Raw genomic sequence first — 23,436 nt, 5'->3', positions numbered from 1 at the left:
CTCAGTGCTCAAAAAGAGAAATCCGCGCTTCCATGAAAAGGCCAAAAAAGGCCGTGGCGGTCCACCCACCTCCGTCCCTCTTCTTGGCCGACAGACGCAGCCGACACCGCGAGTACGGGGACGGCTCCATCCATCCACGAACAAGTGAATTATACTTTCGTCAAAGGAAATTCCTTTTTTTCAGCGTACGAAAAGAGCGAGCGACAGGGTTGCGAGGAGGGACCGAGGGAGAGGGGCGGACAAACGATGCGCGAGCTGTGCGGAGATACCGACTGAGAAAGAGAAAAGAGCGACGTGGTAGGGTCGAGGATACTCGTTGGGCGGTCGAGGGAGGGGTAGGGTTAGGAGGGACGGGATGTTCGACGGAGCGGGGCGCCGAGCAGAGGGATAAGCGCGTGCGGCCCCAGGCCCGAGGCGTCCTTAAGGAGGGGGAAAGGCAGTAGGAGGGCCCGGGGGCCGATAGTAGGTCAGTGGGACGGCGACTCGTAGGCTCGGCGCGCCGGTGTATCGGCCCCGTGTACGCGTACCACCTCAGTCGGTTTCCGTCGGGCAAATACGTCACGCCGCCTGGGCCAGCAGCGCCGTCGCGAGTTTTTTCGGTTGACGGGCCCCGATGAGGCGCTTCTAAATCCTCTCCTCTTTTCTCTTTTCTTTCAGTATCTATTCAATCAGTCGCTCGCTCGCGCGCGCGCACACACACACACACACACGCGCGCGCTCACTCACTCACTCACTCACTCACTCACCCACTCACCGACTCACCGACTCACACACGTACACACACGTACACACACGTACACACACACACACACACACACACACACTCTCTCTCTCTCTCTCTCTCTCTCTCTCTCTGTCATCCTCCCACCCTCCCGCTCTCCCTCACTCTCACACCATCTATCTATATCTCTCATTCTCTCTATATTACCATCGGTCTCTATTGGTCTCTGGCTCTTTAGCCTCCCCGCTCCTCCTCTCTCTAACTCACTATCTCTAACTCTCTTTCTCTATCTTTATCTCTCGTCATTGGAAGCGGCAGGTTGTTCGCCTCGGCGCTCGCGTGTGCCAGAACTTCGCTGGGCCCGACGAGGGATGAGTCGCCGGAGCTCAAGTACCGATGTAAGCGATAGAGAAACGCCATTTATTTTTGTCGTGCGTGAGAGAGTGCGAATCAGTGCTTACTTCAACTGTTTGTCGAACTGTGTAACGTAGAGTTAAGGAGCTCGCGGAAGCTGTGCTTTTACTATGCTGATTGTGAGAATTGTTGAGGAGGATTCGGAAGTCCCATTAGTGATGCATGATGGGACATTAAATAAAATCAAAATAGAGAATGACGTGCGACTTAATTAATGATGAGAGTTAATCGCTGTATGTGGTATAAGAGACAGTTGCGTTTCACAATTCCCCCATAAGTACTCCTCGTGAATGTAATAATAGTGCTTGCAGAGCCACGGCGCCCCATTCAAATAGGGAATGAATGTTTAGATATCAATTTTACTTAATCTACCGTTCAATTAGAATAATAATTTCTTCGAAGTTATACGGAATAAAGGGATAGATTTTGTGCTTCATTACATAGTTGAACATTTTTCAAAAAGTCTTTCATACAATTTGATACACTATTTACCGAGCCAAGGAGGAATAATGTGTATTGTGCATATTAAGATTTTGACTTAAGTAAATTTAATTGATTTGCATGAGCTGATTGGAAGAGGGGGGGGATGAGTGCAGATTAATAATATTGAAGGTGCATTCATAATATTTTAAGCAATATAGACATTTGTGGAATGATTAATAATTAAAGACTTGATTTTTTTCTTACGAAGTGCATGGAATATAAGTCGGTTTGGACATGTGTAGTTTTAATCGTAATAAGTCATTGAAATTACTTAAATGGTATTGATTGTTGTTCTTCCTTGGACGGACAATGTTCGATTATATTTACGTATATTTTTACTTAATCTTTTTATTTCCTTCATTATTTATGGAACTATAAGATGATGTTATTTCAATAATTCCTTCTCACATACGTTAAGTGACTTATAAACTAATGATAGAATTTTAATTTTTTTTTTTTTTTTTTTTTTTTTTTTTTTTTTATTATTTTTACGTTTTTCTTGAATTTAGTATGTTTTACTGATTGTTTGACAATAAACTTTCGATTAATTATATGCATATATATTTATATATGCCTAGAAGAGTTTTGTCATTCAAATGAGAATCTCTTCGTCTAAGAACAAAATATATAAATGTATAATAAATTTCGTATTGAGGCAAGGAATCAGTGATTTTGATTGTTCTCTCTTATTCTGAATTGCAGAGCGGAAAAAACTCACAGGCGATGGACAGGACGCGGAGGAGTTTACGGAAGACGACGACCTTGTCGTTGTTGCTGCCATTGCTTTTATTGACAGTGAGTACTAATGATTATTTCATAGAACGATCGTTTGCCCGACACCATGCATGCCCTTGATTATATTCCTTCTATGGTTTATCCACAAAAACTATTTATTCGCTAATCATGTGTATGTAAGTCGATTTAGTCCAGATCCAGGACAAATTTGACAAAACAAAATGAACTAAAAAAAAAAAAAAAAAAAAAAAAAAAAAAAAAAAACAACAACAACAACAACAAACAAAGCAAGTTGACAAACATCTTTCAAATTATTACTTATAACGTAAATTTTCATAATATCTGCCAATATACGTTGATAAATATTCTCAGAAAATACGGTAACTAATCAAATAGACGCACAGTATTACAGTAAATAAATTAGATACAAAATATTGTCATTAAATGATTATTTGTAAATTAATGACTCGATCAATCAATGACAAAATTGCAGTTGAAAATAACATCGTGCTTGTTAATGATTTTTCTACTAAGCTAATTATAATTAAAAAGCTTATCTTATACTAATTAATAATTAATATTTTATTCGAGATTAGGAATTCAGAAAAAAAACACATTTCCAATATTTGCTAAATAAATCAATAGTGAAACCGTAATTCATTATTATTAATGGCAATTCAAAACTTAGAAAATTTTAAAATCATAATTGTATAACGTAAGTGTAATTAATTTAATAGTCTATTGATTTATCCGAAAGCTCCATAAATCATTAAATGGTCGTAGGTCGTATTGTAAGTATCGGAAAATAAAAGCAAACACCCGTGAAGAATTAATAACAAATTGCTACCTCATAGTACCTGAACATCGTTTTACAGTAATATTAGACAAAAAATTATTGAATCGCGAGCACAAAGTAAAATAATCTCAAGAAACCACTAATTCTTGAAGTTTCAAAGAATAAGTACAAAAAATGCTGTATTATGCTGAATATTATGAAGTAGTAAAATTATAGGCTATCAATTATTAGGAAAATATCAACATTTCACCCATTTGTTAGGATAAAAATTTACATTTTATTCGAAAGAACTTATTGGTCATTATATATTTTATTCGACTCAAATTCAATTTCCAATTCTGAGAGCTATAAATTGTTTATGTGCTTCTATGGAATAAGTACAACATCAAAAAAAAAAACTGATGATGCTATAAATAAATAAGAAATAATTTTTATTATCAAACATTTATCAAATTATAGGATTTGAAGGAACAGCGATACCATGGGTTAAGTAAACGCTATTTGTAAATATAATAATTAAAGTACGTGCACTTCACAATAACAATAGCGAATGAAATGTTTTATGATGCATAATATCAACAATTTATTCAGGAAATCGATCCCTAATTGCCTGGTTTATTTATTGTTTTTTTAATCTTAAAAGCTAAAAGTCCAGTATATAATAATGTAAAGAATACATTATGCATAATTCGATTGGATTAGGATTGTTAAATTTGTTGTTATTCATTATGGTATGGGATAATAGATTAACCGAATAACATTTTTATTTTATAACTAAAACAATAATATCAGTTTGAAATGTCAAATGATGTAGCGTATTCGTACAAACTTTTGCAAAAATGTTAAAATAATGTGTATTTTTTTATCGATATTACGTTAATGACAAAATCAAATATTTCTTATTTCTTATAAGTTTTCTAAGAAGTAGATAAATATATAGTTGAAACGTTAATCATTTTTCACAATTTCAAGTTTTCATAATTAACTAGAATTCCTTAAAAATTATATGTTTATTGACAGAATGTTTGCACTTTGTTGTCGACAATAAAAAAGATTTTATTATAATAATATTAGCAAACAAACAAATGATAAATATTCAATTCAACCAAGTATTAATAGTATTTTAATTCTTATCTCTCTGTTCTACAAAAATTAGTTTTGAATCTGTATTTAATAAAATCCTGAAAAATAAACTTTTTACTAAGAAATTTATACCGATTAAATATGTTAAAAAATATATATATATATATATATATATATATATATATATATAGATATATATACGTGGAATCATTTCATCTAAATGTGTATGTAAAATATATTGTTGAATTCGTAAGAAGCTAGTTTGCATAAAAAAAAAAACTGGTATTAAAGTTTAAGCAGATTAAAAGTATTTCAATATATTTTAAAAATAATATTTAAAAATTTTACGCATGTAAAATCATCCAATGTTATTACATTAATGTCCTACCACTCATACTTGAAAACAAAATGAAAATAAATAAGGCTTGAATTGAAATACGTTTAAAATAAACAGTTTTTCGCTTGAAAGATTGTAATTTTGTGGCTTATTCAACAATTAACGCTTATTAATACCTACTTTACATTATTGACAGGTGTCAAAAAATCGATTATTCCGTAAAATATTCTACACTTTATTGAGATTTTACCTTAAATAAATAATGTTAGATATTACTTTTTAAAAATTGTTTTGACAAATAATATTATATATAGATAAAAGTAAAAAAATGGGAAAAATCTTACCAATATTAATAACTAAAGAATCTAAAAAATTATTAACAATATAATTTTTTAAAATATAATAATGCTATATGTGTAGCTTATTAATTCAATTTCATAGAAGCTTGATAATCTTTAATGAAGCTTTTTTTTATTGCAAAATATTATACCAATGATTTTTGATATTTAAATTCATATTGGCTTAAATAACAATCAAGGTCAGATTACAAAATTTAAATTTACAAATAGATCTTCTGATTATTTACGTAACAATAATTTATATAAACTTTTTCTTAATTTTCCTCTTGAAAATCATCAAAAATGTTATAATTTTTATAAACATTTTTGTCGTTGATTGTTTTATCATAAGATCAATTATTAGAAATTGGTCAACGAGACTATATAACATTTTTAATTATTTTCGTTTCTCAAATACATTATCTTTCTTTCTATTATAATGTATTACTCTATTAAATCTATTAAATAATCTATTCTTATCTAAATAATGTTTCCTTCTATTATCACTAAGAGTTCATAATTTATATTGTCTTAAGAAATTGGATAAAACTTGACAATGTACATGAACTATTTTATATTTAAACATCTACTTATGCGTTATTTAACAAATATATCTAATCGGACATATTATATCACGATTAAATTACGTATTGAAAACAAAATAAAAAAATTTAAATAAAAATATTCTACTTATGGCACGTCGTGTTTACTTTAGTTACACCAAAATTACGGAATCGAATCTACGCGAAATTACCGATCAAACGATTCAAATAACACAATAATCAAATAAGAACAAAAGTAACTCGTAGAATATTAAGAAATGTTAAAAATCCCGTACAAAACGGCCGGCGGATCTTTTCGGATACCAAACTGGGCATTAATATTCCATTAATCATGGAGAGGATAACATACCGAATTGAAAATAGCGAATATCATGGTAATAGGGAACAGGAAAGCGAGAAGCTACCTTGGATGTAAAGTGGAGGGAAACGGTACCGATGCCGAATTCGCTTGGCCTCCCCCATAACCGAGGCAAAGTTAGCGAAGGGTGACGTGTGCAAGGACGCGCGCGCGTGCATCCTTCCACGAGGAAAAGAGAGATAAAGGCTTGAATCGCTTGGCTGCAGGTAATTTCGGTGCCGGTGCAGTTGGCGAGCCCACAACGTAGATGGACGGTATTCAAGACCTGCCCAAAGAGAGAGAGAGAGAGAGAGAGAGAGAGAGAGAGAGAGAGAAGAGTCCGGTGGAGCGACGATAGTAGGTCACTGCGCCGGACGCGCTCTGCCCCCTTTTTGCTTAAAAACTCATGTTGCGAGCTCGGGCTACCGACGATCGGACTGCTTTTTCTTTTCTCTTCGTCTCCCTCCTTGCCGCTCGCACACCCGGCTTTCTTTCTCGCGGTGAGTATGTGCGTGCGCACGCACGGCGCTGCGCAAGAGGAACCGAGGCGATAGATGCGACGCGCCGTAGCTGAACTCGATTTCTGGAACTCTTTTTTCAATTCGTTTCACCGATTGACATGTGTCTCCAGGGCGTGTCGTGATTACTTTCGAGGATCGACCGAGAGGTCAGCTGTGCGTCTCTCTCTCTCTCTCTCTCTCTCTCTCTCAACAAACGCATTCGATGCCTAGATGCCGTTTGTCTTCAAGGGCGACTCTTTTCTTTTCTCCAGTGTCGCTCCCACGGCATCTCATCGATTTACAATTTGTAAATTATAATTTATATGTGGCGCGAGTGAGTCGTATGCTCTATCGTAAAAAATCCGAGATTAAGAAAGTTGCGTGTGTCAGGGGGGATGTAACTAGCTATCGCCTTTCATCACTTTTTCTTAAATCAGTTGCTCGATCCTGGCTATTTCATTAATTTAACTCTACGATTTTTTAACGAATTCTCGTCTTGCAGATATGCGTTATCGCAAATAAAATTATTCTCGCTTGATTAAGATAGCATAAAGACCGCGTTGGATAAAAAGAACCGATAATACGGGCGTAAAGTGGATCATTTATACGGTAGAGAAATGCTTGAGGATTAATAATTAATTGAAATTTTCGAACTCTCCGGTAAAATGTGTAAAGTAATTATTTATTAGTCATAATTAGAAATTATAAGTGAAAAAAAGTTTCCAACGAACATGATTTTTGTAATAATTTTTTCTTTCGATTAACAACTAGGTAAACGGGTAGGTAGGCCTTGAATAGCTGGTAAACTATTCAGAATAGAAAGCGATAATTAAGCATTTCACCTAATTTTATATTTTAAGAAAAATAATGTAACGAAACTATTTTTTACAATGTATAATGCAATATATAATTCGAGGAGCTTAAAGATTGTTAATCTTCCTTTTAATTTAATGATACGTAGCTTTTTACATGACTGAAGTAATTTATTTTTCTTAATGCCGTTTACTCTATTAATTAATATAGATCTTATTAAGGCTTATTTTAATCAATGTTTTTTTTTTTCAATTACAGAGTAAGTACCGAGGAAAAAATTAGATTCCTATAATCAGACATTATCCTCGATAAATTTTTTATCATCTTATCTCTCTATCACTCCCTCTCTCTCTCTCTCTCTCTCTCTCTCTCTCTCTCTCTCTTTCACACATACACACAAACACACACACACGTTGGCTAATATCGAACGTCCTGGGGTTAAGTTGGTATGTTTTTTTTTCTATTTTTTTTTTTTTAAACGACGGGAAACATCTCGTTTTCTTTATTTACACTATTGTTTAAGCTATTTACTCGAAGCCACGACGATCGATCGGGTATCGTCTACCCCCGGCTCTTCACACACGTAAGCGTCGTTATTATTGTCAAGAATAATAAAGACGTGTACGGCTTGATAAAAACGGCTAATAAAAAGCCTACGGGATTATTAGATTAGAGCCGGGGGTCGGGGATGGTTTTGCCAAAGTCAATCGCTCGATTCCGAGATAATCAATGTTCACGCTTATTATCTCATCAGGCGCGGTTTGCGAGATCGTGGCGGCGGGGGCATCGATGCGAAAATAAGCCAGGCTGAAAGGAAAGAAAGCGGCTTCATGCTCGCGTACTCGCAATTATCAGCGCACGAAACGAAAGGCTGGAAAGGCAAACAACGTGTGATGAGAGTTGCCAGCTCGACTCGACGCGACACATTTAGAGTAATCGCCGCGCCGATGTTCCCGTTGCCCCGTTAGAAAGCGCGCCCCGCTAATTCGATTGCAAGACCAATTAAAATAACTCATCGATCGAGCAGTCGCGCATCGGCGATGATAATAACGCCCGGGCAACGCGATCCGATCGGTTAATGGGACGCGCTATGAACTTCGCCCCCGCCACCTACGAAAGCACGGGTCAGTCAAATTTGACAATAAGTGGACGTGTGCGAGGGCTACTGTTCGCCTTTACGATATAATGGGAAATGATGCGCATCAGAGGAGAAACTCATGAGCGTATAGTAAAATAGAAGCAAATAGAGAGGGAGAGAGAGAGAGAGAGGGTGAGAGAGAGAGAGAGAGAGAGAAAAGCGGAGCGACTCTAGTCCTTTGCATGATTTAAGCCCAGTCAAGCGTGAGATAAGCTTTTGGATGTTTCGTAATTATTTCGTTAGCTGCAGATTTAAAATAGACGATTGGTCTTTACTTATTTTCCTTAATCGATGTATCTTATCTTTGATCTACTTTTATAATGCATGTTGGAATACTTAGTTGAAGCGAAGTCAATTATTAAACGAACTAGTTAATGGATTTACAAGCGATTTTATTTTAACGATAATATGCACATTTTCAATCATAGAAAAACTATAGACTTTCAATGAAATATGAAAGTATTCCAGTAAATGGAGAAGTCTTTTACTAATACTTATTAGTCGTTGTGCCTGTGTTCTATCAAGTGTTTTGGGAATAAAGCAATTTGTTCAGATTTGACTGCGCTAAATATGGAAATGTAGGCCCAAAATTATGGAAAGATAAGCTTTTAATTATGTTTTTGAATCAAATGATTTGAGAAAGATTTTTTTTTTCATTTCATACAAAAGTATAATTTCAATAATAAAATAGTATTACCGTTGCTATTATTATTTTCAGACATAGTGTTTACAAATATAGTATTTACAAGTATAGTAATCTTATAACGAAATTGAGTTAAAATTTAAATGTAGTAATTTAAGAAATTATTAGGTATGTGAAGTAGCGCAGATATCGTATTTCGTGATACAATGATAATATGAAGAGAACTTGCATAAAGAAGTACGAGAGAACATGTGTCGTGAAAACGGAAGGTTTCGGATTTGTTTCTCTCTCATATAAAGCTGTACATCCTTTTCTCTCGGCTTTTTTCCGAAAAATATCCCATTACCATTAATATATATATATATATATATATATATAACAGCATATGTTTTATATATTTTTCAATTGAATAACGTAAATATCTAGTTAAGATTAATGTATTTAATAAATTTTTATTTAAATTATATAAAATATTCATAGCTGAAATTATATATACATATATGTGTGCGTGTAACAATCAATAATTTTATTTAAACTTTAAAGTGATATATGAGAGGCAATAGCTGTCTTCCTAAAGTTTCTTTGTCTTTCTTTTTTCTTTTTTGTTACTAAGAAAGTTTATAAGATACGATGGCAGGAATATATAGAATTTAGTTTTTTTTAACTAAATAAAATTGTATCAATCATTTTACTGCATAGAGGATTAGATATTGAAAAATTAATAGATTTGTAAAAATATGAATTTCAAGTATTTTTTCTCTCAAACTCTTAAAGTAACGAGATTCCAAAGCTCGATTCGTGTGATGTAAAGTAACGATAAAATAAATAAAACAAGCAGTTTTTAACATTCATGGCTGGTTAATTTATCATAATATCGAGCAGCTTGAAAAGTGATATGAGTAAGAAGATACGAGTAGGTTAATTATTGAATCAATGACCGAAAATATAAATATCTACGTATTGAACAAAGGTTTTGATTTTTCATTGATCTATTCAATATTTCAAGGAATTGAATAATATATATTTGACACTTTATAGACAGTAGTTTGGTAAATTCTTAAAATATTATTATCAAAAAAAAAAAAAAAAGAAAAAAAACTGCATTACCAATGTTATTGATAAAAAGTGCGAAAATATTATTAGACAATCAATTCGGAATTTTTTATTATTTTTTTTTTTTTTATTCAAAATTAAGTTTCTCGATTTTAAATAAACAACAATTTTATGAGTACGCGTATTTTTAATATGGGATTAATGAAATGAAGAATTTGCTTTATGAATAATTGATAATTAAATCATAATGTCCGCTCCGGGGTTTAGGATTAGTTTTTTTTTTTAAATTTTCGCTTAAAGACAAATAAGTTTCACGGGAAAGCTAAATCTTATTATTTCAATATCCAGTTAAAAATGACGGTAGAACGCTGATTCAGAGTCAGTGTAATTTATTGCTTATTTAATGCTCAGAAATATTAATATCCTATATTAAAGTTGTGCCTAAATATTCTTTAAATTAATAGTAATAATAATATTAAATGGATAGATGGATAAAATTAAAGAGCAGTCGAAATAAGTCTGTAACTATTAAAAATAATACAATGTTAAATTTTTCGGATTTCTTAATTAGTGGAAGCGCTTTAGTATATAAAATATACCACATCTATTGAAATTAATAATTTTATTATTATTTACCTTATCTCATAGTTCATTGAAGGAAAGTTAAATTGGCATAGAACTTCGTTTACACATACGAGTATAACAAGTAAATATATTACATTTTTTATATAATTGATTAGATTACAAATACGATGTATGTGTGTGATTATTGAATAATTAGCGAGTATACCATTAAAAAAAAAGTACATTTCGACTATCGAGAGTTGAAGAAAAACGATGGCAATAAGAGTGGATTGATAAGAGACAAGACGATTAGAGAAATAGCATCATCGGGAGAATCAATACTTTAGTAAAGGACTTTGCGGGAGAGCGCAAAGTCAAAGCTGAAAAAGTATAGAAGGAAATGCCAACGAAGCAATGGTCTCGACGAGCCACGTCTAATTTGCAATTTGCGGTATCCCGCAAAATCAGGAAAAGCGCGACACCGTCTCACCTTCCATTCTACCTGCTTGGGTTTAATGGAAAAACGAAAGTGTGGCTATGGTAGACGGGCAAACAGGAGACTTGGAATGGGGTGATTTCGTCGGTGGCAAATAACGGATCGATCGATAATAAAATGATAAAGTCTCTGATTTTGCGATCTTCCCTATGTCGCGTTGGACTCGTCTATTCTTTCTTTTTTTCATTGGAATACGTACCTGGGATCTAGTGCTTTCTTTTTCGCACGGCGACGAAATATTTGCGCGCGCGCGCGCGCGTCCAATTAAAGTGCTCGCCGACGCGACAAGGCATTCGAGTTTAATTGAATTCTAATTGTAGAGGTGTTCATCGTATCGTTATTGTGCGTTGACGACAGCGGGGAATGATGAAAAGCCGGAAAATAAAAAGCGAAATGCGATGTACATTGGCTTGTATTTAGATTTAATCTCACGTTGAGTTAATTAATAAATAACGGGCATTCAAAAGTCCCCAGACATGAATCTTATTTTCTCCGTTGATGAAAAAAGGGGAATTTCGTATTTAGAAAATCGTTGAGGTTACGCGATTTGTAAAATGAGCAATTATGTCAATTTACGCCTTACAAGATAACGAAGCATTAATAATAGTTAAGCATAGAGTATGGTATCCTGTATTGATAATGACTCTATTTAATTTTATTGATGCATATCGAAGTACCAGGGATTCTGTATACTTGGATTAAAAAAAAAAGAAGGCCAACTACATATTGTAGTAGGGTTTTTTTTTTTTTTGAAAATTGTGAATGTTACACATTTTTTCACTTTAAAGCTTGTCCGCAAAATTATGGAAAAATTATGCGGAAATTATTTTAACGCGTATAATTCTGTAAAGAATTTTCTAAAAAGGCGGTTTTTTCAGTAAGGCGGTACGAAATGGAAGTTCTTTGATATTTGAATGAGAAAGCGAATAAAAGTCTACGAGATTGAGAAAAATAACTAATTCAAATTTATATAAATGCATAAGTTAGCGGTAAATAAGTTACTTAAAGGCACTCGATTTAAGCAATGTCAATACTTGATTGAATATTAATTTAGAAAATTACAATTTTCATTCGCTTTACTTTCTTATGTATAAATTAAATACTCTCGCAATTTCGATCGATCATTGTATGTTATGTTTTCTTCTAGCTCGATCAAATTATACTCTTCGATCGCACCAATAAGATAAACAAATTGCAATACAAATAAAGTAAATTGATCTTAGTCTGATTGATATAAATGAGAAATAAAGTACCGTATGAAATATCGTCGAAAAGCAAAAAGACAGAAAACAAAAAAAAAATACATATACATTAATATTTTAATTTCAATACGCGTAGCGATCTTTACTGTTACTTTAATTCGTAAGATCAAAGTTACTAATAATCTACGAGCAAAGCCAACGCCAACTGTCGAAGCGGCCTCACGATAAATTTACCAAACTATGCGAACTATTTGTCGAAACAGATCCAATCGCGTGAAATCATTTGCCACTAAAATGGCTCATTGAGGAGAAATTAAAAGAGCCGAAACCTCAGCCGTCTGCGAAATAGGGGAAGGGCCGAGGCCGAGTCTTGAAAGCCATAGGCCCCCCCCCCCCCAACCCCAGCTCCAGCCGCAGCCCCTCCTCGCACAACCCTATCACCAACCCATCAATAACCCCGTCGCGTCATTATAATAATTAAGCGGCCAATTAATAATTAACCCAGAATCGAAAACGTCTCGCGAGGGGCTATCCATCCATTCTCATCCCAATTCTCACGAGCGCGTCACAATAAGTCGCCGCAGCCCCAATTAGACAGCGGCGGCAAAAAGGAGCCGAGGAAAGGAGGCGAGCGACATTTTCCCCACCCGGGACGCGTGCACGCGTCTAGGATGTCGCGCGCAACAGGAGAGCCGAGTCGCCCGACTAGTATCTCCGCTCCACTTTTTACGTCGGCGGTTCGTATGGAGCGCGCGACATCCTTAGCGCTACCACGACCATTTTCTCTTCGAGAGTTCGCGCTGGTATCGGGTTGTGGCTGTGGCGCGGCTGCACGGGTTGGGACGGAGGGGTGTGGGACGAGAGGCCGGGATGAAGGAAGCCGGTTGGACGCGACGAGATTTTATCGAAATGCCGAAGGTGCGTTGACGAAGACTCCCGTGTTGGCTGTCGGATCGGACGGGATGGGTTGGAATGGGGCGCGATGATTCGGGGTGGGGTGGGGGGAGGGGGATTAGGAGGAGAGAAGGAGGAGGAGGAGACGTTAGAGACTTTATTTCCGTACTTGGTGCTGAAAGCTTGGCCGTCACCGGCATTCGCTTGATTGATAGACCCGCTTCCGGATATATTGGATCGTCGCTTATTTTAGCAGTCGGCTTTTCCCATCGACGCCGTGAATCGTTGCGGATCTTGGAATTCGGTGGCCTCTCGCCCGCATGCGACACGTTCCTTTAGCGCGTGTAGGAAAGTTCGTTTGAACCGCTGGGGGGTACGAGGCTTATCGCACTGCGCGTAAACCACACTTTCCAAACGGTATTCCAATACACGGTCTGCCGATTTCACGCGTTCCAACATCCGAAGCGTTATTAATTGAAGAGCCAGAGGTTACGGGGGTGGATGTAAGGTGGCGCGAGCGGGGAGTATAGAGGAATTGTGAAGCGTGGTGCGGGGGAGGGGGGGGAAGAAAAAAGAAAGTACGGTGAGAGATTACGGCTGGCAAATAGCTCCGACATGTTGGAGTAACGTGTGCGGTGAAACGTGTTGTCATTGTACTTTTATATTCCTTCCCGTTAGTGCTTCTTCATCACATTGCATTCATATTGCAACGTACGCCTTCTCTCGCATTCTGAATTATTTAAACGGCATTCTAATCTTTCACCCGTAAGGCGACCTCTCCTAAGAACTTCTCTCTCATTAAACATGATTTTTCTGATTAAGGACAAACATTTATTGGGTTTGGTGGTTGGATATTAATTCAAAGTCCAGCCCAGCAATTAGCAAAATTAATGTAATTACGCGATGAGACAGCGACGAGGTTTTATTGAGAAGCGAGGCTGTGCAAAATTTAAACAAGTATAGCTTACGAGCGTATACAATTTTTAGCTTTATTTAAAGCTTTTATAAAATGTCGTATATTAGAATTTTAAATTCGAATTTCTTGTTTTGTTTTTTATCATGCAAATTGTTGTGCAGAGTCATAATTATAATAAATAAATATTGATATTATTTTTCAAGTTATCTTACACAATTTATATATATGTATATATATATATATATATAAGGTCTAACGTTATTCAAATCATTTAACATAGTACTTGTGCAATATTTAAAGAGGCCGGCGTATAAATTATGTAAACAATTTATGCAAAGCACCGAATGATACGCACTGAATCTTGATAATTTTCTTAAGGGCGCAAAAAGCTCGTTGCAATTTATCACCGTCACACCGGGTAATATCACTTGTGTCTTGGTGAACACGCACCTCATAACTGTGATTTCTTATTGTTTAATTGCTGGTTTGCACGAGATATTTTTTGTCTTTGTACAATTATGTCATGATGCCATGACACTCGCGATGTTTCCAAACTTACCTTACGTTTTAGAATTTAATCGCAAATTTTAATTATAAAGTTGTTTATCCAGTAAATACGTAATTATACACACACACGCGCGCACGCTCCCACACACACACACACACACACACACGCGCGCACACACACACACACACACACACACACATATATATATATATATATATGTACACGCATACACATTATATAGTAATAAAAAACAAATATATGTTTTGTAATTGACTCGGCGACAAATAGATTTATAGATTCTAACTATTTTCTATCAAACTAATCAAATATTGTTTTTTAAAATAGTTTAATTTATGTAGTTTAATGGCTGTTCATAAAGACACAATACTATACGATTTCTAATCAATTAAATAAACTATTGAAATATGCCTACTTAATTTTCAGTAATTCAATTCTAAACTGGAGTAACAAGTTTCTTGACTTTCTCAATAGCCACTAGAGTGATCTTATTAACACAAATTCAGTAGGTCATAAAAGATGTTCGATTAGAAATTATTTTGATGTGATTGCAAGAGCCACATTTCGCCTCACAATTACCAATAATCCCCATGTTCGCATGTATGGAGTAAGACGTCAATGATTATATAAACAAATAAACATACTAGCGCATGAGAATACGCGGTATAGGCGAAGATACGGGATGGATGGATGATATGCCACCGAAACCATCGTCATCCCACGGTACGAACGATCTCTCACGTGAATTATGTTCGCGAATTCAGCATCCGAAAAGGAAAAGAAGCGTTAACCGCTGTCAAGTCACTATCAGTCCTCATTCTGATAAATCGGCATAAATCTTGCACGTATGTACATTACGTCGCGTACGCTCAATTTTCAATACGAAATTTCCGCGAAACGCGCGCAATTACCGCAATCATTCCTCCTTTTCCGAGTTTCTCCTTACTCGCGCCAGAGACGCGTATGTACTCGGTAACCCAGAAAATCGAGGCGCTGCTGCAGAAGAAGAGGAGACGTCGGTAAGAGACGCTCCGAGGCATTATAGCGAATGCTGGCCTGGGCTGTGCTTCTTGTCTGGCGGCTGCCCGTCCACGGCTGAATAAAGAAGAGAGAAGGAAAGCCGGCAAAGGGCAGAGAGCGAGCCACTCGCCAAAAGCTAGCCTAGATTGGCAAATTTCTTATCCATCGGGATAATCGCTATTTATCTTGTTATAGGAGCTGGTCGAGGCTAATCTTACCCTCAGCCGGCCTTATTGCCGAGTTTAAAGAAGTTTCTCGGCCCGTTTACGACTGAATTATGTCTCGGCAATTATGACTTATTTGGCAAGTTCTCGCTCCTTCTCAACAACGACATATCACTGCTCGGGCAATTTATTAGAAATTGCTTGCGCGTTTGCAAATTAATGGCTTAAAAAGGAAGCATATTTAACGATTCTGGAATAAAGTTTCGTTTGTTTTTATCTTTTATTTATTTGATTTTTTTGTTTTGTTTTGTTTTGTTTTGTTTTTTTTTTTATTTCTAATTGACTATTGAAGCTTATACGATAAAATCCCTTTTTTTTCGAATAACATTTTTTCTTCTTATTCTTCTTCCTATTACTATTACCAAGTTCTGCAACGTTTGGCTTATTAAATAAACGTTGCATTATCCCTCCTTGTGAATCCACGATTTTGCCTAATTTCAAATATAAGTGTAAATGAAGGAGAACATAATAAAAGATTTATCCAACAATCATAGGAATATTTAAACAAACGAATTTAATCGATGAAGACTCGACAAGAAAAAATGAATTAAAAAAAAAACGGATAAATTAATGAAATTGAAAAAGTAATTAGCGACTTTGTCTTTTTTTCTAATCATGAGATATCTGTAGTTAAAGAAGAACATTTAATAAAATTTTTTTCTTAGTATATACAGTTACTTTTATGGACCATTAGTATGTACGTTGATGGTTTTTACGCTTATGATAATTATTGATAAAATACAAGTGGCTAAACCATTCGAATAATGATTTATAAATAATGTACGTGAAATTGATCGTATCCTATTAAGACTGGACGTTTTATAATATTATTTTTTTTTTTTTGTTTTTTTTTTTTTGTTTAATAATACTGTTAAGGCTAACTGAAAAGACACAATGTATGCTACCGTTTAAACCAACTTGTTCTCGATAACTCACATTTGGCCGACTGTACCTGTAAACCTGTGCACTTTCGTTGCACCGAGTGTCAAGGCACTTGTTTGAGAATTTATCTTTCCGTTGCGGATGGAAAGCGTACGAGTAGGATGACTCGTGCGTGCATTGTTCTTCAAAATTGTGGAACCACACGACTTTCTTTATAAATCTTGACCTCATTACTCATTGCGTACTCTCGATTTACATTAATACTTTACTGGCTCACGTAATTCACCAACATTATTAGTTATTTTAGAGAATTTTCTGCGCAATAGTCGGCAAATTAACATTCAGATCCTAATATTCAGATGGACTGAAGATATATTGAATTTTAATATCAATTTAATACTTCGTTATCACTGTATTAATGTCATTGTAAAAATATCGCTAAATCGTTGTATATGGATTATCCATTATCAACGATTTATAGATTAGCTTTTCATTTGGATTTCTCGTTCTCGTTCCCTTCTCCCCTCTACTAAAGCCACAACGGTAATAACAATAACAATAATAACAATAACAACAACAACAACAACAACAACAATAACAACAACAACAACAACAACAACAACAACAACAACAACAACAACAACAACAACAACAACAACAACAACAACAACAACAACAACAACAACAACAACAACAACAACAACAACAACAACAACAACAACAACAACAACAACAACAACAACAACAACAACAACAACAACAACAACAACAACAACAACAACAACAACAACAACAACAACAACAACAACAACAACAACAACAACAACAACAACAACAACAACAACAACAACAACAACAACAACAACAACAACAACAACAACAACAACAACAACAACAACAACAACAACAACAACAACAACAACAACAACAACAACAACAACAACAACAACAACAACAACAACAACAACAACAACAACAACAACAACAACAACAACAACAACAACAACAACAACAACAACAACAACAACAACAACAACAACAACAACAACAACAACAACAACAACAACAACAACAACAACAACAACAACAACAACAACAACAACAACAATAACAACAACAACAACATCAACAATAATAATAATAATAATAATAATAATAATAATAATAATAATAATAATAATAATAAGAAGAAGAAGAAGAAGAAGAAGAAGAAGAAGAAGAAGAAGAAGAAGAAGAAGAAGAAGAAGAAGAAGAAGAAGAAGAAGAAGAAGAAGAAGAAGAAAATTCGACGCACTTCATTTGAACTCACTCGAATCCTCGATTTCAGAGCACAAAAGGGGAAGCACCACTGGTCGACAGCAGCGCGCTGCCCCTCGAGCACAGATCGGTGTACGGACCACCGGCCCAATATGGACCGCCGGCAGCGTCCCACGGGGCCGAGGAGAACTGGCCCCTGGCCTCGCCCGACACACCGCAGATCAAGCACCTGCAGGTCCAGTGCGAGAAGACGCACATGCGCGTCAACATCGAATTCGACCGACCATTCTACGGTATGATATTCAGCAAGGGCTTCTACTCGGATCCGCACTGCGTCCACCTGAAACCCGGCACCGGGCACCTCAGCGCCACCTTCGAGATCTTTCTCAATTCTTGTGGCATGAGCTCGTCGGCCAATCACAATGTTGCCGCTTACGGTGCGCCGACGCCATCCGGCAGCTACGTCGAGAACACGATCATCATCCAGTACGACTCATACGTGCAGGAGGTCTGGGACCAGGCACGGAAGTTGCGCTGCACCTGGTACGACTTCTACGAGAAAGCCGTGACCTTCAGGCCCTTCCAAGTCGACATGCTACATGCCGTAACGGCCAACTTTCTCGGCGACAATCTCCAGTGCTGGATGCAGATCCAAGTTGGCAAAGGACCCTGGGCCTCGGAGGTGTCGGGTATCGTTAAGATAGGCCAGACCATGACCATGGTACTGGCGATTAAGGACGACGAGAACAAGTTCGACATGCTCGTCAGGAACTGCGTGGCTCATGACGGCAAGAGGGCGCCCATTCAGTTGGTCGATCAGTACGGCTGCGTCGTCAGACCGAAGATTATGTCCAGGTAAGGCGATTCACTCTTGCGATTCCTTTCAAATATCTCCCCTTCTACTTTTAACCCAAACTTTAATCGCACAACTAATAAGCTCGAAATGCGAGAAGAATGAGAATTTTTATTAAGATTAAGTCCTGTATTTTATCCATAAAGTAATTAAAAACATTTAGACGGACTTTATAGAATTCGTAATAATTCCTTGCACGCTTGACTATTTTAATTCGATCACGATATTATTACAAGGATTTACTTACGGCTTAAACAATAAGTATAACAACGGTTATATCGGTTGAGTGACGATCGGGGGACATGCGTTGGCATAACCATATTGTTTTTCATGCTGTTTCACCGGCTCCGTGGAAGAGGAGGAGGATGAGGAGGAGGGGGATGGGGAGGGGTGGGGTGGGGTGGGGCGGGGGGGGGGGGCAAATGCAAATGCAAATATCATCTCGGGGGGAGCAAATGCAAATGCAAATATCATCTCCAAATTACCATCTCAATTGCAGATTCCAGAAGATCAAGAACTTCGGGCCTAGTGCCTCGGTCGTGAGCTTCGCCTACTTCCAAGCGTTCAAGTTCCCCGACAGCATGAACGTCCACTTCCAATGTGTCATCCAGGTCTGCAGGTATAACTGCCCGGAGCCAAAGTGCGGCCATCCCGGCCTCGAATACGGCGCCCCGTCGAATTCCATCACCGCGGAGTATGGTGCGCCAATTCATCAAGGACTCTCCTCGGAATATGGAATTCCTCCACTACCCGAGTACGGGATCCCTCCCGCGTATCCCGATCCCCGTCATCCCAGCGGACCGGCTGGAGCATACAGGTAATTTACCAAATTAATAAATCAAACATGCCAGTGCATTAATTATCATTACTAGCACGGGAGCGTCGATACGTTATTTTCTGCTTTATTTAGTTATTGCACTCCGAGCGTATTTCACGAATTTTTTAATTCAATTTCATAATCGAGATGTCAATTTATTATACGATTGCCGATACTTGGAGTACAATATCATCGGCCATTAACCAGATGGATTACACTTTTGATAATATAATTTATTAGGCATTTATATTACATCGGCCGCTTATTAAAGAAAATAATCGTATTCGTTAATAAGATTTTTATAGAAATCCATATATTTCAGGGCGAATAATGTAAACGAGACGGCGCACAAATTTAATACCAACCTAGCGTACACTGACAATTGACGATTGGATCGTAAAGACATAAATTTTAGGTAAAAGTATCATGAGCCGAGTGAAAAAGTTGAATTTCATTTCTCTCTATCGAGGTGCTTGTAGCCAAAGGCCATTTACCTTACTAAAATTTCGTTTACAAAGCCCTTTTATTTCCATACTCTAACGATACTTCTTTTATTTTAAGAAGAGTTCTTTATCGACACACTCGAGCGTAATAATAAATAAACTCCGTTGCTCCCATCATTTGTTTCAATTCGTCATTGAAAGTAGCAGAGCATTCATTCTATTCGGAGGGTAACTGTATTACAGAACGAAATTTAGAACACAGTTTAATAGCTTTTTAAGTAAGGTCAATTTATCATTTATGTTTTTGCTTTCTTCTTTTCTATTTATGTTTCTTCTTCATCTTCTTCTTCTTCTTCTTATTATTATTATTATTATTATTATTATTATTCATATTCATTAACTGCATCGATAATTATTAATTTATCCGTTTGATCAAACATTTTAAACATTTCATTGAACGTAACGACGTAAGAGAGAAGCCGGAGATTTTGAGAATAATATTCTCAATACGAATGAAGACAAGGAAGGAAAGCAAGGTAGAAGAAGAAAAACAATGAAAAAATCTGGCGAATAAAAAACAAACGATTGCTTAATTAATCAGATATTCTATCATATCGTTGAAATATTTACGAGTCGTTGGAATACTGGAACAGTGACTTTCACATCTCCTTAATGCAGGAATTTCAATATAAAAAGTTGGATAGTTCGTATAACGGGGCTTAGAGAATCGATATAAATTTTCTTAATCGGCATTTGATGAGAATTTTTTATTTACAGCTACGACAAGTCTTTCTTAATTATTATATTAAAGTGCTCGATGAAATCGGTAAATCACGAACAATGAATAGATTACAAAATGGAAAAAAGAAAGCGCTCGCCCCGAGCAGCATCCCACTCTCGACATACCCTCCTTCTCTCACACACACTCCCTCTCACTCTCTCTCTCTCTCTCTCTCCCCCTCCCCCACCATGACACCCGCCCCGCCACAAATTCTCGCTCACCTGCCCTTCCAGCGTCACCTTCCAGAGCGCCACTTAATTTCAAAAGAGCTCCACCCTGGAGACGCCCAATACTTACTTCCTTGACGAATAAAAGATTGTCGATCGATCCCCAGTGAGCCGAATCCCGATGTAGTACCAGCACCCCAGGCGCAAACCTCCTCGTCGTCGCCGAGCTCGACGTCCACGGGTAACGAGGCTACGGCCAGCAGCAGCGCACCCCAAAGTTCGCAGCAGCAACAACAACAACAACAACAACAACAACAACAGCAACAGCAGCAGCAGCAGGAGAGAATTCATCTTCCGCCTCCACCACTGCCCGGACATCCAGCAGCCGCCTATCAGACGGTCAAGAGGAAGGGCACGGTGGGCGGCGACGAGCTCGAGGGTAATCTCGCGACCCTCGGTGGAAGGCCGAGATCCGTGGAGGGATTACCCGCGGAGCTGCGGGGCGCCAGGAGGCGAAGGAACCTCGTTGGCGAGGACGTGCACGACGAGGGCGAGGTATGCTATGCTTATGTTTTTCTGTCGAGGCGCGGCATCCTTATTAAGCCTTAGAAAGTACACATGGCGGCCGTGTAAGCGCGAGTCTCCTCCTTATTTGCATGCTCGTATCCTTAAGACGCGAAGTTTATTTACGAGCCGTTGGAGGGAGGTGAAACGATAATGTTCGCCCGTACGGGGGAATAGTCGTCCAACTGCCGGCCCTTCCAATTTTTATTTGTGCAATTTTTTTTCGAGGGGATTGCGTTGCTCGCGGCTTTGGCGAATTTTCGGCTGTGGCCAGGATAATGCGAAAAATAATTCGACTTTGCGTATTGTGGTGCTTGGTATGTATGGATACTGTGATGATACTACGGAAGACAGAGGACGCTAATCGAGACATTTGTCTCGTTAAAATAATTGCATTAAAAGAATTGACTCACTTCCCCCACTTTTTCAAACTGCTCTTTCTTCTTATTTTCACGTAGTCAAGGATTTCATCACATACCATACATTCTTATTAAGCATATATTTCACATTTTAGAGTTCGTTTATTAGTTTATTTATTAGTATTATTATTTATTGCTTTATCTGTTCATTGTCAAAACACTCGATTCCTTATAATTATTTTTGTCTTTTGCATTAGTTATTATTTCTCGGGTAAATAATTATTTTAATGCTAAAACAATCGGAAAACGTCGATGTGCTTTTTCTTTAAGAAATAATAATCGATTAATCGGAAAATAGTTACAAAATTCACGCAATCTTTCCTATATTCTTTATAATTTTCGCAATTAAGTAAAACACTTTGTTAATTTGCAGGACTTTTTCCATACGATGACATTCGTCACCTCGCACGTGTACAAGCGCGCCGCCCAGGAGATGACGGACGTGAACACGTCACGAATCATCCAAGTGGTAGCGCCGGGCGATGTGAATTTCGCTCTTGGAACACCGAGCTCCGATAACGATACGACCGTCGTTATTCAGGACGCTACAACGAACAACGACCCGGAGACAATCTGCATGTCTCTACCTGGCTTCGTTGGCGGTCTCGTGATGCTCTTGCTGGTTATCATTGTCGCCTCCCTCGTTGCCACCTTCCTTTTCATGCGTGTACGAGCCGTCGACCGGAAGAACGCCGGCATCAGTTTGGGATTTGCGCATCCAGTTTACGTAACCGAGAACCCCGAACTTGTCAAGGTCGCCAATTGAAGAACTATGAAGAATCCGAAGTAACTGTCAAAATAAGAAAATAACAAATAGAGCGAGACAAAGTAATAGGGAACACACACACGAGAGAGAGAGAGAGAGTGAGAGAGTGAGAGAGAGAGAGAGAGAGAGAGATAAAGATATTATAATTGTAGTCTAAAGTGGTTGATGCATTCCTCTTCTGCAATTCCGCATAAATTTTTAAAGTCGACGAATCGACACCTTTAACTTGGTTGAAGTAATAGCAACGAATATTTTACGAATCTATAAATTCGCTTCGTTTCTGTATCCTTGAATCGTCTCTCTTTTCCTTTCCCTCGTGCACATGCACATTTTTCTTTCTCTCTCTCTCTCTCTCTCTTTCTCTCTCTCTCTCTTTCTCTCTCTCTCTTTCTCTCTCTCTCTCTCTCTCTCTCTCTCTCTATCTATCTATCTATCTCTGTGCTTATTCCCCTTTTTTAATTCGCCATTCGCTCGTTCTCTCGCTCTTCTCTGAGCTTCTTGAAATGAAGAATGAAGCACACGAGTTCGAAAGTACTTTCTACAAGAATTAACGTCTTTGATTTGCATTATTCGAAGATGATAGATCTGCGTATCCTTTGAATTGCGCACAAATATTAGAGTGGTTCATTAAATCATTGGAAAATCAAGAGACGCCGGATTCTGATGAACAATTCGACAATGTGGGTTACCC

The 23,436-nt window shown here is 37.3% G+C and overlaps 1 protein-coding gene across 1 annotated transcript; it reads left to right on the top strand.

Moving 5' to 3' along the window:
• The first annotated feature begins 998 nt into the window (after nucleotides 1–998).
• Nucleotides 999–23,108, top strand: dyl (transmembrane protein dusky-like). Its single transcript, XM_011506144.1, has 6 exons — nucleotides 999–1,119; nucleotides 2,321–2,413; nucleotides 18,006–18,790; nucleotides 19,288–19,605; nucleotides 21,164–21,551; nucleotides 22,353–23,108. Exons 1-6 carry the CDS (start codon nucleotides 1,093–1,095, stop codon nucleotides 22,743–22,745), a joined length of 2,004 nt encoding a protein of 667 aa, XP_011504446.1. The 5' UTR covers nucleotides 999–1,092; the 3' UTR covers nucleotides 22,746–23,108.
• The last annotated feature ends 328 nt before the right edge of the window (nucleotides 23,109–23,436 follow it).

The sequence above is a fragment of the Ceratosolen solmsi genome, unplaced genomic scaffold (genome assembly GCF_000503995.2).
Source record: "Ceratosolen solmsi marchali unplaced genomic scaffold, CerSol_1.0 scaffold7, whole genome shotgun sequence".
Classification (NCBI taxonomy): Eukaryota; Metazoa; Arthropoda; class Insecta; order Hymenoptera; family Agaonidae; genus Ceratosolen; species Ceratosolen solmsi.
This window is presented reverse-complemented; position numbering and strand designations above follow the sequence as displayed.

Bases quoted from the DNA above. Each gene is read 5' to 3' on its own strand.
- dyl (XM_011506144.1), top strand. From the start codon at position 1,093: ATGAGTCGCCGGAGCTCAAGTACCGAT. The intron at 1,120-2,320 runs GTAAGCGATAGA...TCTGAATTGCAG, and splicing joins GCCGGAGCTCAAGTACCGAT to AGCGGAAAAAACTCACAGGC. The intron at 2,414-18,005 runs GTGAGTACTAAT...CCTCGATTTCAG, and splicing joins TGCCATTGCTTTTATTGACA to AGCACAAAAGGGGAAGCACC.